General features: G+C 35.8%; 2 protein-coding genes, 1 long non-coding RNA gene and 1 pseudogene across 3 annotated transcripts; 1 reads left to right on the top strand and 3 right to left on the bottom strand.

The window, feature by feature from the left end:
* Nucleotides 1–1,655: 1,655 nt before the first annotated feature.
* LOC132273020 (UDP-glycosyltransferase 75C1-like) lies at nucleotides 1,656–2,794 on the bottom strand (annotated as a pseudogene).
* A 1,747-nt stretch (nucleotides 2,795–4,541) lies between these two features.
* Nucleotides 4,542–13,641, top strand: LOC132274775 (uncharacterized). Its single transcript, XR_009470504.1, has 4 exons — nucleotides 4,542–4,971; nucleotides 5,948–5,996; nucleotides 8,279–8,410; nucleotides 13,097–13,641. It is a non-coding gene; the product is annotated as an uncharacterized LOC132274775 (long non-coding RNA).
* LOC132274773 (phloretin 4'-O-glucosyltransferase-like) lies at nucleotides 6,120–7,625 on the bottom strand. Its single transcript, XM_059776111.1, has one exon. The coding sequence runs from the start codon at nucleotides 7,623–7,625 to the stop codon at nucleotides 6,243–6,245; it is 1,383 nt and encodes a 460-aa protein (XP_059632094.1). The 3' UTR covers nucleotides 6,120–6,242.
* LOC132274774 (UDP-glycosyltransferase 75C1-like) lies at nucleotides 10,661–12,462 on the bottom strand. The gene has a single exon (XM_059776113.1). It carries the CDS (start codon nucleotides 12,255–12,257, stop codon nucleotides 10,884–10,886), a length of 1,374 nt encoding a protein of 457 aa, XP_059632096.1. The 5' UTR covers nucleotides 12,258–12,462; the 3' UTR covers nucleotides 10,661–10,883.
* Nucleotides 13,642–14,164: the final 523 nt, after the last annotated feature.

Genomic DNA, 14,164 nt, shown 5'->3' with positions numbered 1-14,164 from the left:
AATAACATTTCAGTGGTTTATATAAAACACGAATTGATTATTTTAAAATAAAAGAGTGAACTGGGATGCATATAAATATTATAAGATAATTTATGGTGAAAGTCTAACAAATCTAACATAAGTTTTTGTTGCTTCAAATGATAGGAAGGTAAAATTCGCAAGTCCGTACACAAAGCAAATAATAATGAGTGTGCCTTGTGGGAGGCTATGGCAATGTAACTCTAAAATTTATCCACTAATCATTGGATTATCAAGTCACATGATAACTTGTTGATTTCGAAACTGACTTATAAAAATATTAGGTTATCAAGTCATGCAATACATAGTTTTCGAAACCGATATTTAAAATGAGATAATTGTGAGACACAATTCTCGAAATTGACATTTAAAATAGAACAATTGTGGGTCACACTTTCTGAAACCCATATTTAAAATAGGACCGAAACCGATTTTTAAAATCGGACGAGGGAGGGAGTAATAAGTGTAATCTTCATTTTCTTCAATAAATTTTTATTTTTTTTTAATAATACTAATAATTTTCTATTCCCGCCAAAGCTTATTATTGGCGCCACGAATTCCCTTCTACATTCCTTCCCGCGAAACTCTCTCTCCGATGCACACACGCACTCTCCACCCCCACCAAAGCCCTAATCTCAGAGATCCAAAGCAGAAGAAAGCCATGGAAGCAACTATTCTCTCAAAGAAGCGGAAGCATTTTTGGCCGTCTCGGATAGTCCTTGTAGCAAACTCAGAGCGTTGAACCAACAAGAAGCCTCCCAACATGTCTTGCATCTCGATCAAAGATCTCCGCGCCAGGAGGGTCCTCTCCGGCCTCGAATATCGATGACTGTTGCTCAAAGTTTTTCGAAAATTGAATTCACTGGAAAGTTCGATTACATAAACCTGTCTGATAGTACTGGAGAAGTGGAGAAATTCGATCTAGGGTTTTCTTGTATGGATCAGAATTGAATCAATCACAATCCTAATTTGCAACCAATGGTGAATGGTGAAAATAGGAAGCCGGTGGATATTGAAGAAATTGACGAATTCGAAGAGGGATTTACTTGCAAATCCTCAAGAAATTGATGATTTTGAAGAGGGTTTAATTGCAAATCTGAGGATCTAAATGTGCTAGACCTTAAATTGCCTAGAACAGAGATGGGAATCGCATCGTGTGATGAGAAACAGAGAAGTGATGAAGAAGGCATTGAATTATGTGCTCAGATGGGATCAGAGGTGAATGAAAATGGGGAGTAAGAGCAGAAAAGGGCAAGACTTCAAATTGAAGTGTTGCCAGAAACAAGCGAAAGATCGACAGGAGAAATGACTCCATTCCTAAGATTAAGCTGGTAATGAAATCCCAATCTCTCAATTTGTTAATTCTTGTTATTTCTATGAAGAGCAAAACACTGACATGTTTATTAGGTCTTCGCATGTGTATATGCATCTTGTATGATAAGGCAGACAACGGTCTCCAAGTCCATAATTTTATTAGGTCTTTGCATGTGTCATATTTCCATTATAAACTACTCCATAATTTTACAAATGCTAGACTGAGTTAGCAATGTCACCAACAAAGAAAAAGTAAATCGAAATAAATTAGTAAAAAGAATGAACCAATCAAAAGCATGATCATTTATTCCATTTACACCATTTTCAATTTCATGAATAATGTTCACTTCTACTGACGACAATCTCCAAGTCCATCCGCAAAAGCCTTAAGATTCATATCCAATGATCCATCATCCTTCGTAGCTTCCCATGCCAATTCCTTCCATTTCTTTGTGTTTCCTCTCATTTCTCTTTCCCTCTCTCTTCCTCCCATCACCATTTTCTGTCCACAATTCCTTCTTCATTTGCCACTACTCTTACCCCCATCTTCCAAACATATTCGATAAGCTTTGCAATTGCCATCTGATCTGTAATTTGTGGAAATCCCACCATTGGAACACCAGAAGCCAAACTCTCCAGTGAAGAATTCCACCCACAGTGAGTGAAAAAACATCCCAATGATGGGTGTGATAGAACTTCCACTTGAGAACACCATGGCACTATTAATCCTTCTTGTCCCAATTCTTCTAAGAAACTCAATTTATCTTCTTCTCCCTCACCATTTTCTTTTGCATCACCCACATAAATGGCCTATGGCTTTCCAACAACCCGCGTGCAATCTCCTCCATTTGTTGCTTTGACAACACAAATACGCTTCCAAATGATACGTAAACAACAGATGATTTGGGCTTTTGAGTTTAACCACTCAACATAACCATGTGATTGTTGAAAAAGGTCTCCTCTAAAGGAATCATTCGAGGGGATTATTAAAGGTCCTATTGGGATCAAATTGTGCTTTTTCATAGCTCTTAAGCCCTCCAGCTCTACTGCATCGAATGTGTTCACCAATATTTTTGGGTTGGTTTCGGCAATAAACATGTCTAATTGATCTTTAAATGCCAAAATTGCCCAACTGTATTTATCAGAGTGTGGAGGGACTAGAAAGGAGGGAAGATCACGGCTAGCGAGCAATGGCAAGCCCGGTAACTGAATATAGAGCTCGAAGGGTCATTGCCATTTTTTCTATTGGTATCACCATAGCCATTGAGGTAATAGTAGTAGATGTTGAAAACTGTTACTGGTTGAATCCATAGAAGTGCGCATGTGCGGATGGGATGTGATTGGCATGAGCAACTTCAGAAGCCCGTGGTTGAAGCATATTGTAGGCCAAACAAGTTATTGGGTAGCCTTCTTCATCATATTGGCCAAACAAGCATATTGTAGGCCACCATTCCTTCTTCATTTACATGTGTGAGGATTTGAGCTAGACCTTTGAGAAGAAAAGAAAAAAAAAATGTATCTTGAATAGTCATTTTTATTATCCATAACATGGCTTCATTTTGAGGTAATACATCAAAACTTGATCGCCAAGTCCTAAAGAACTTTGACCTTCTCGACTTATACAACTCGAGATGTTAGAGGGCATCTGTTTCAAGATCCTCGCCTCTTTTTTCCAGTGGATAATGAAAGACAGCGAGATCTTTAGAAAGATAAAGCAACTTTTTCTTTTGATGCACTTAGTCTTTACCCTTCTTTGGCCCTCGACTTGGTATACCCTGTTTGGTAAGATTATGACTTATCTAGTATAAAACTTGTGGTCTGAAGTGACTTTGGAATTTGGATGCAGTGCATATTGACCAAGTCCAAGACATGGCAACATTTTCAGTTATTAATTTAGCAAATTCTTGTGCTGATAAAGTGTCTTGAATAGTCGTGTTTGCCATGCATAACATGACAAACATTTTAAGGTAACACATCAAAACTTGGTTGGCAAGTCTTAGAAAGGTTTGATCCTCGACTTGGTATACCTTGTTTGGTAAGATTATGACTTAAATTGTATAAAACTTGTGGTCTGGAGTGACTTTGGAATTTGGATGCAGTTTTATTACTATTGGCATTAAACTATTTATTTCTTTGACAATACTCAAATCACCTTCAGTTACTTCTTGAGAGGCACTAAGGTTTTGCGTGAGAATCCTTTTGCTAATATTCTGATAAGTCTATATTATTGTAATATTGTGTGGACGTATTCCTGTTGTTGAGTAAATCATGTTAGAACTTGTTGTTGAGTGAATTAGGTTAGAACTTTCATGTGTTTTGGGGTTAATAGTACAATCATTACTTTTCATGGTGAGGCTCCGGGGCCGAAGCCTTTTCCACTAGGCCAACCCCTTGGCGTTATCTTGATTGCAAAATTTTGAACCATAATTAATAAAGAAATGAATTTTTTATTTTGAAATTATTATATATATACATTTATATATATATATATATTTATATATTAGATGGTGAGAATATCCGAGAGGTGAAGGCTTAGATGAGGCCAGTGAAAACTATAGTTCTTGGTAGAACTAATTGATCTTCATAAGAGTGAGTGTGTGTGTGTGTGTGGTAGAGAGAGAAGGGGATGACAAATGGGGGAATGAGCGAGAAAACCAAAGAAGGGAGTTAGAGAAAGTCGATTAGGGCCCAAAATCCAGTGGGGACAGATATATGTACTGGGGTTTTGTCAAATTTTAAGGGGAATTTTTTTAGCATTTTAATAAAATTTTGTGTATGTTATATAATTAAAAATAAATAAAAAATCAGTGGGGACGGAAGACTCCACTCAGCACGTGCTTGGTTGGAACCACAAAATTATACAAATTTACGTAAATCAATCATTTCTCAGAGAATGAGTAAATTATGTTTTATACGCATATTTATTTATCTTTTAAAAAATAAGAAAACAATTAGCTTTAGTTATCAACAATGGTAATAAGATTACTTGTAGTAACAAATCATTGAATTTATTCTTTTCTGTGAGTTCATTCCATTATTGTCAAATGAGCTATGTCCAAATCTATTTTGCATATTTCAGTAATTCTCAGTCATTTTTCAAATACAGTGAGTATCAGCAATAACTATGATGTTTTGTTGAATTTTTGGTTTTATTTCAAATAACTTATATTCTTAAGTTTCATAACATAATTATGAAAAAAAAAAAAAAAAGTTTCATAGACAAAAAATAGTGGACAATATATGTCAATTCTATGTAGTTTGAGGATATTTCAATTCTATCTGTGTCTATATAAAGACACATGTAACTCATGAATGAGAATCTTCACATCTTCTATATATATAGAGAGAGTATACATCTCTTTCTCAACTGTAAGCAATAAACCTTTCTCCATGCCAAGCATGCTAGCAATCATATCCAACAGTCTCAGAGCAAGAAATCATTTATGATATATATATATATATATATATATATATATATAATATTTTGCTCTGAAATTTGTTATATTGAGTTTTAGAAATTGGATATGGAAATATTGTGTTTTGGAAATGTTTATGGATTGATGATAGTTCCAGAGGACCTTGAAGTTGAAAAGGACAACAGTTTCGAACTTTGATTTCAAGTGCATAGAGGCCATGAAAGTGAGTATCTTTTTTCCTCTTTTTTTCCTTCAATTCTAATGAAATAAAATATCTCTTTCTCTTGCTTTTTTATAGGCAAATCATAGTCTAATTTGATGGTAGTCGATTAATTAATTGCTAATGTTGCCGATGCTTACAATTTTTACCCACTTGTGTTTGTCTGGTAGCTGAGAAAACATCCAAGGCGGCAGAAAATTGGGTTTATAGTCTTTTTTTTCTTTTTTTTTTTCTTCTTTTTCTTATGTTCTTTCAGTGGCCACTGGCCAGCGAGAAGTTATTCATTGCAACCGTTGCAACGATGACGCAGTGCAACGGACGGCTACAAACACTTCACCAAAGCAAAGTGGACCTACAATACAACCAAAAAGCTGATATCTATGCTTTGGTGGAGTGTTTATAGTCGTCCGTTGCAACGGTTGCAATGAATAATTTCTCCTGGCTAGCTTGTCTTGGGGACTCCAAAGGTTTAATTTGTGGAAATTATTACATATAAAGATATATAGAGAGAGGAAAATGTTAGGAGTGCAAGAGCTCATTGTGAGAACACCCTCATCGTATGAGCCCATCCACTCACACACACACACACACACACACACACACACACATGACACATATATATATCACACAGAAACACAAAATTAATGTGGCTTTAGGTCATACGAAAACGACTTTGGCTAAACATTAACAAAGCTGAAAGTGACGTTGGTAATGTATAAAATAAGCTATCTTCATATGTCAAAAATATGAGAAGAATGGTAGATGGGATAGACAGTTTGTTATGAATTTTAAAATGATTTGGACAGGATTTGTGGTTGAGTAGATAAGATATGCTGAATTGGGAACTTTTTGTCTATGAAAAAGTGTTTACTGTCAGTCACTGAAAATTTTTCTTGCTTAATTGTTAGGATGACCTCTTTGTAAACTTTCTATCATTACTTTTAATTTTCTGTTTATGCTTATCTAATCTCTTGTGCAGATCATCTAATAGAAGAATTGTCCATATCATTATCTGGTCTACACAAAAGGTTCTCTTTACCTCCACATTTGAAATCTCTCTAAATTTATACATGCAAAATATGAAAAATGAAGCCAATTCATATTACAAACACAACCTATTGTTTTAATTGATTTTTAAACTGCATACCAGATTCATGACCTTTTAGACATGTATCACATGAATTGTCAATGTGACAACAAAACGAAAAGTAACTCAAAAGTAAACAAAGATGAAGATTTAATCAAGAACAAAGATCATCATACTAAACAGCTTGTTAATTTCCTAGCTCACTCACAAGAGCTTTAAGATTCATGTCCGAGGTTCCACCTTCCTTGACAGCTTCCCTTGCCAGTTCCTTCCATTTCTTGGCATTTCCCCTCATTTCTTTCCCTTCCTCTCCACCCCCCATCACCATTTCTATGCACCTCTTAAACTCTTCCCTCTCAACTATTCCTTCTTCATTTAATATCACCCTCACTGCCGTCTTCCAGACATCTGTGATCAGCTTTGCATTAGACCCCTGATCCGTCCACTGCGGAAATGCCACCATTGGAACCCCAGAAACCAAACTCTCCAGCGTAGAATTCCACCCGCAATGCGTCACAAAACATCCCAATGATGGGTGTGACAGGACCTCCACTTGAGAACACCATGGCACTATCATCCCTTGTTTTTCCAATTCCTCCATGCAACTTACTTCGTTTTCTATATTCTTACCATTTTGATCAGTTTTTCTTACAATCCACAAGAACGGCCTTTGGCTTTCCAACAACCCATGTGCCATCTCTTCCATTTGTTTCTTTGATAACACTGAAAAGCTTCCGAATGATAAATAAATGACAGAGGACTCTGGCTTTGAGTTCAACCATTCTACATACTCTGTTGACTTCTCAAACAAATCACCTCCAAATGAAGTATCAGATGGATCTTTTCCATCCAAAAATGCTGATGGGATTAAAGGCCCAATTGGAATCATGTTGAGCTTCTTGATGGCACGTAGGGCATCAGATTCCAATGTGTGGAATGTATTTACTAGTACTTGTGGATTTGTTTGGGCATCAAGTATCTCTATGTGCTTTTTGAATGTTGGGATTGCAAAATTGTAGGAGTCTGTAGGGAGTAGAAAGGAAGGAAGGTCACGGCGAGTGAGCAATGGAAGTCCTGGTAATTCAATGGGACAAAAGGGGTCACAGCTATTTCTGGTAATAACATCACCATACCCATTGAAGTAATAGTAGTAAATGTCCATAACAGTTGCTGGTTGGACCCAAAGAAGTGTGGATGGGATGTGAAAGTCATGTGCCACTTCTGCTACCCATGGGATAAATGTGGTGTAGACCACACGTGTGAAGGCGTGGCCTTCATCTGCTCTAGCATTGATGAGATTCACAACAGCTCGACAACTGTGAATACGGAATGCAGATGTGAAGTTCTCAATTGAATCATCTTCCAAGCCGTTGTCGTAGCCATCAGAGAAGGGGACGAGGGTTAAGGCTTGTGGGATTGCGGTGGTTTTGTTCATGCGCCGGATGGCAGAGAGGCTAGTGGCAAAGGTAACTTTGACACCCATTGCCACTAGGTTCTTGGCGAATTGGAGGGAAGGATTGATGAGGCCTTGTCCCGGGACAGTTACTAGAAGAATGTGGCCGCTGTCCATTCCGGTGGTGGTGGTGATGCAGGGGTTTTAATCAATGCAAACTGCAAAATGCTGTGTTTTTGAGTTGGCACGTCTTAGAAGTGACTTTATTTGCATATCTTGAGTTGCATGGCGATAGGGGTTTTATATAAGAATTTGAGATGGAATTTGGAGTTGTCTTTGCATTTTCAAGTGAATGGACATATACTTGCTAGGTTTTGTCTACAAGGCATGCACATATAAACCAACAAATTTTTAATGTTGGCCGGCTTGTGTTTTAGAGTTTTTTCTTTGCTGATGCTGATACGTAATCTGTTCTGTTTCCATATTGTTGGCTGAACGGTCAATAAAGTATAGACACAATGATAGGACAATTTTTTTTTTTTTAAATAAAGTAAGATACGAGCATGATAATTATATACTCATATATTTTACTAAACCCAATAAAACCTTTTTTTCTTAGTAATTGAGATCGAATTTATGAATCCTATTTTTGTTCCATTCAAAACCATAACTCTCTTAACGAGTGTTATTGAATCATTCATTACTAATTCTAACCGCCTTAACTTTGATATTTTTCTTCTAGTGTCTATACTTTGCGAGTAACAAGATTATCACTAGTAGATTTTATCTTTTAGTAATTTTACTAATGCCATGAATTAATTATTTTGCAGGGGCTTAAAGCAGAACAACACATCTCTCTTTTTTGTGAGCTGATGAAAACTATATAGATGTATAATCACAAGCAATATCCAACTCAAGGGTACACATATCTACTTTCTCATGAGGCTACATGACTCTCCTAGGTAAATTTATTGGGTTTCTACCTCCAAGTACTTGTTAGACAAAAAATATAAGATTTTTAAAAATAAAATATAACTCTAAAATAAAATTCTACTAAAGATAGGAAAATGATACATAATTCGCGACTCTCTAATATTTTTGTTCCACTAAAGCATTTAACATTGAAACTTTCTGCAACAATAAGAAATTTGTCATTACTCACCATTTGAGGCAAATATATTTCATTAACAAATTTCTTATCTTATGATTAGAAAGCAAGAAAGATGCACATTTCCATTATAAATTAATAAAAAGTGTCTATGCCCAGAAAGAATTTTTGCAAAATCAAGTCAATAAACCATAAAATAAAAAGGATAAAGAAGATAAGAGAGAGGAACTAGACTAGGACAAGAAAATCAATGGAATTGAATGATAATAGGTAACTTATGGTTAAAAATGACATCTCATTTTAGAAAGTTGTATACTAAAAGTTTCTTTTTTTTTTTTTAATAAGAATATAATATGATAGTGGAGTGAGAAAGTAAAACAAACAATATAAATAAAAGAATGAATTTGTAAAAATAAAAATTAACAAAATTGCAAAATTCAAGTGCTCGCAACTCTTGCCTCTCATTCAATTTAGAGATTCGTTCTCAGTATCTTCATTTTCTAATTACGTGGGTCTGTGTGAATGTTGGGGTTTGGGGTTTAGGATTTAGGGTTTTAGTTTAGGGTTTAGGGTTGACGATCCCAGAAACAAACACGCCTCCAAATGTTCTCTCTACGTCTACCCAATCCTTATTATATATATATATTATATAAATGAATATTATTATATTTTTGTCTAACATTTAAATAAATTATAACATATCTTTAAAATTTGGAATTAGGGTCAATCCCAATTAGGGAGACAATGTTTAGTTTATCTCATGGTAAAGATTGAATTGTGTTGGCATATATTGGATTGTGTTAGGATCCTGACCCAAAAAACTAAATAAGTGAGATAGTTGAAAATTTAATAAAATTTATTTCATATTAGTTGAGAACAGAACATATGCTAACTATTTGGTTAAGAATTTGTTTGAGAGTGTTTGCAGACAAAATAACACACACACACGCGCGCTAAAAAAATGACAATATTAATAATCCTAATTCATTTCTATTTATTGAATAAAAATTTCCCATTCCAGCCAAAATATTTCTCTCTTCATTATTTTCCCCGCCAAAGATTATTGGCGCCACGCCGCCACACATTCCCTTCTACAATCCTTCCTGCTAAAACACACACTCTCTCTCTATCAAAGAGACACACACCCACCCCCACTAAAACCCTAGTCTAAGAGCTCCAAAGCAGAAGAAAGCCAGGGAAGCAACCTTCACCATCCAATCCCTTCGTAGGCATATTCACTCGCAGCAAATCTCAGATATATCTATATCCGATGACACAAAGCTGTCTGATAGGACTGGAGAAGTGGAGAAATTTGATCTAGGGTTTTATTGTATGTATCAGAATTGGAACAATCAGAACCCTAATTTGCGACCAATGATGAATCATGAAGATAGGAAGCCGATGGAGATTGAAGAGAGACGGATTGGAAGAGGGGTTTACTTGCAAATCTAAGGAATTGCATCATGTAATGCAAAACAGGGAAGTGATGAATAAGGCATTGAATTATGTGTTCAGATGGCACCAGATGTGAATGAAAATGGGGAGTTAAGAGGAGAAAATGGGGAGATTTCATATCGAAGCGTTGCCAGAAACAAGCAAACGATTGATAGGAGAAATGACTCAATTTCTAAGAGTAAGTTGGTAATGAAACTCCACTCTCTCGAATTGTGAAATTTTCTTATTTCCATGAAGAACTTAATACAAATCGAAGTGATATGTACATTGCATCTTAGTGCTTAACTTTATTAGATCTTCGCATGTGTATATGCATTTTGTATCATAAGGCAGAAGACGGTCTCTATTATGTTTGACCATTTATGCTAGAAGAAAATACAAATCTGAATTGACTGTTATTAGTCTTTGTTAGTGTTGTAGAGAAATCAAATGAGGGAGTGGTCAAGTGGTATGGCAATAGGTTTTGGTCCCTTTCAAAAGAGCAGGTTAGAGTTATTGCTGGTCAGTGGAATAAAATCACAAACCAAAGATAATAGATGTTGGTATTTAATTTCTATAAAGTTGATAATATATATATATATATATATATATATATTAATAATAGTAGAAAATAGTAGATCAGGAAAGAAAGGAATATTAGGAACAAGAATAGTAGGAAAGATGTTGTATGACCATTATAAAGTTATAAACTAATAATTTCATTGCTCATCTTTATTTGACATGCGGCACATGCCAAATGCTAGATGCCACCAACAAAGAAAAAGTAAATCCAAATAAATAAATAAAAAGAGTGAAACAATCAAAAGCATGATCATTTCTTTCAGATACACCCTGCCATTTTCATTTTCACGAATAATGTTCACTTCTACCAACTAACAATGACCTCCAAGTCCGTCCACAAAAGCCTTCAGATTCATATCCAAGGATCCACCATTCTTCATAGCGTCCCGTGCCAATTCCCTCCATTTCTTTGCATTTCCTCTCATTTCTCTTCCCCTCTCTCCTCCTCCCACCACCACTTCTATACACCTCCTAACCTCTTTCCTGTCCACTATTCCTTCTTCATTTGCCACCACTCTCACCCCCATCTTCCAAACATCTTCAATAAGCTTTGAATTCGTCATTTGATCAGAAAACTGTGGAAACCCCACCATTGGAACTCCGAAAACCAAACTCTCCAACGAAGAATTCCACCCACAATGAGTCAAAAAACATCCCGATGATGGGTGTGATAGAACCTCCGCTTGAGAACACCATGGCACTATAAGTCCTTCTTGTTCCAATTCTTCTAAGCAACTCAATTTATCTTCTTCTCTCTCACCATTTTCTTTTTCTCTTATCACCCACATAAATGGCCTATGACTTTCCAACAAACCGCATGCAATCTCCTGCATTTGTTCCTTTGACAACGTGGCCATGCTTCCAAATGATACATAAACAACTGATGATTCGGGCTTTGAATTTAACCACTCAACATAACCATTTGATTGTTGAAAGAGGTCTCCTCTAAAGGAAGCATTAGAGGGGACTATCAATGGTCCTATTGGGATCAAATTGAGCTTCTCAATTGCTCTCAAGGCCTCTGGTTCTATTGCATCGAATGTGTTCACGAGTATTTTTGGGTTGGTTTCTGAACTAAGCATGTCTAGCAGCTCTTTATACAATGGGAGTCCCCAAATGTATTTGTCTTTGTGTGGAGGGACTAGAAAGGAAGGAAGGTCATGGCTAGCAAGCAATGGCAAACCTGGTAACTGAATAGAGCTTGAAGGGTCGTTGCCAATTTTTATAATGGCATCACCATAGCCGTTGAGGTAATGGTAGTGGATGTTGAAAACTGTGGCTGGTTGAATCCATAGAAGTGCAGATGGGATGTGATGGGCATTAGCAACTTCAGCAGCCCATGGTTGAACCATAGTGTAGACCAAACACGTTATTGGGGAGCCTTCTTCATCACTGGCCTTGATGAGTTCTACCATGGCTTTGGAACCGCGAATTCTGAGCTCAGACCGGAAATGTTCGTGGTTGTCCCCATCTTTGAACCCATCATCATAGCCATCGGAGAAGGCAGATAAGGATAAACCTTTTGGTATTGAGTTGTTGGATTTGGTCATGTGACGGTGAGCAGAGAGACTTGTGATAATGGTGACCTTAACACCCATTCGCGTTAGGTTCTTGGCGAATTGGATTGACGGATTGATGTGGCCTTGCGCCGGAAAAGTTAGAAGGAGAATGTGGCAATCCACCATAGTGAAGGAGAGAGAGATTTGATTAGATTACTCAATGCAAAAGGTTGTGAAAGACAGCAAGATCTTTAGAAAGATAAAGCGATTTTTTCTTTTGATGCACCTACTCTTTACCCTGCTTTGGCCATCAACTTGGTATACCTTGTTTGATAAGGTTATGACTTATTTTGCATAAAACTTGTGGTCTGAAGTCACTTTGGAATTTGGATGCAGTGCATATTGACTAGTCTGAGACATGGCACATTTTCTATTAAAACTTGGTTGCCAAGTCCTAGAGAACTTTGACCCTCAACCTGGTATACCCTGTTTGGTAAGATTATGACTTGGCTTGTTCAAGACTTGTGGTCTGAAGTGGCTTTGGAATTTGGATGTTGTTTTTGTTAGTATTGGCATTAAACTATTTAATTTATGACAGTAGTCAAATCACCTTCGGTTACTTGAGAGTAATCTCTAAAAAAATTAAGAAAAACAAATTAGATTTAGTTATCAACTATGGTAATAAGATTACTCGTAGTAACAAATCATTGAATTTCGTCTTTTCTGCGAGTTCATTCCATTATTGTCAAATCATCTAATTCCAAATCTATTTTGCATTTTTTGGTAATTCTGAGTCATTTTTTACGTACTTCGAGTTTCAGCAATGACTATAACATTTTGTTGAATTTTCAGTTTTATTAAAATAACTTATGTTCTTAAGTTTAATAACATAATTATGAAAGAAAAAAAAGTTTCACTAGCAAAAAATAGTGGACGACATATTTTGCTCTGAAATTTGGTATATTGAGTTTTAGAGATTGGTTATGGAATCTGATACGCAGAAGAAGAAATATTGTGTTTTGCAGATGTTTATGAAGTGATGATGGTTCCAAAGTGGCTTGAGGTTGAAAAGGACAACAGTTTCGAGCTTCGATTCCAGGTACGGAGAAGCCATGAAAGTGAGTAACTTTTTTTTTTTATCTTTTTTTCTTTGGTTCTAATAAAACAAAACATCTCTCTCTTGCCTTTTTATAGTGAAATCATATTCTAATTCGATGATAGTCGATTGATTTATTTTTAATGTTGCCAAATGCTTAAAAATATTTCCCACGTATTTGTCTTGTTGCTGAGGAAATATAGAAGGCGGCAGAAAATTGGGTTTATCATATTGTTTTTGTTTCCTCCTTTTTCTTATGTTTTCTCAGTGGCAAGCATGTCCCGAGGACTTCAAAGGTTTAATTTGTGGAAATTATTTTATATAAATATATATATATATAGGAAAATGTTTGGAGGGCTTGCTCAAAGTGAGCTCGCTTTATCATCCTTTGGATCCAGTGAATATGGGCACTAGCTCATTATGAGAACACCCTCATCATATGAGCTCATATATATATATATATATATATATATATATATATATATAAAAGAAACACAAAGTTAATGTGGCTTTAGGTCATATGAAAAGGACTTTGGCTAAACATTAGCAAAGTAGCAGAAAGTGATGTTGGTAATGTATAAAATAAGCTGTCTTCATATAGCAAAAAGATGAAAAGAATGGTAGATGGCATAGACAGTTTGGTATGAATTTTAAAATGATTCAGACAGGATTTGTGGTTGAGTAGATAACATACGGGGAACTTTTTCTCTATGGCAAAGTGTTTACTATAAATCACTGAATTTCCCTTGCTTTATTGTTAAGATGACCTCTTTGTAAACTTTCTATCATTAACTTTAATCTTCTGTTTATGCTTATCCAATCTCTTGTGCATCATCTGGTCTAACCAACATGGTTCTCTTTACCTCCTCGTTTGAAATCTCTCTATATTTATACATACAAAATATGAATAATGAAGCCAAATTCATATTACAAACACACCCTGGTGTTTTAATTTATTTAAAAGAAGCATACCATATACGTGACCTTTTAGACACGT

The sequence above is a fragment of the Cornus florida genome, unplaced genomic scaffold, assembly GCF_030987335.1.
Source record: "Cornus florida cultivar Cherokee Brave unplaced genomic scaffold, ASM3098733v1 CherokeeBrave_3.0.0_Hap2_Chr09, whole genome shotgun sequence".
Lineage (NCBI taxonomy): Eukaryota > Viridiplantae > Streptophyta > Magnoliopsida > Cornales > Cornaceae > Cornus > Cornus florida.
Note: the sequence above shows the minus strand (reverse complement) of the source record. Positions and strands in the feature narration are given on the sequence as shown.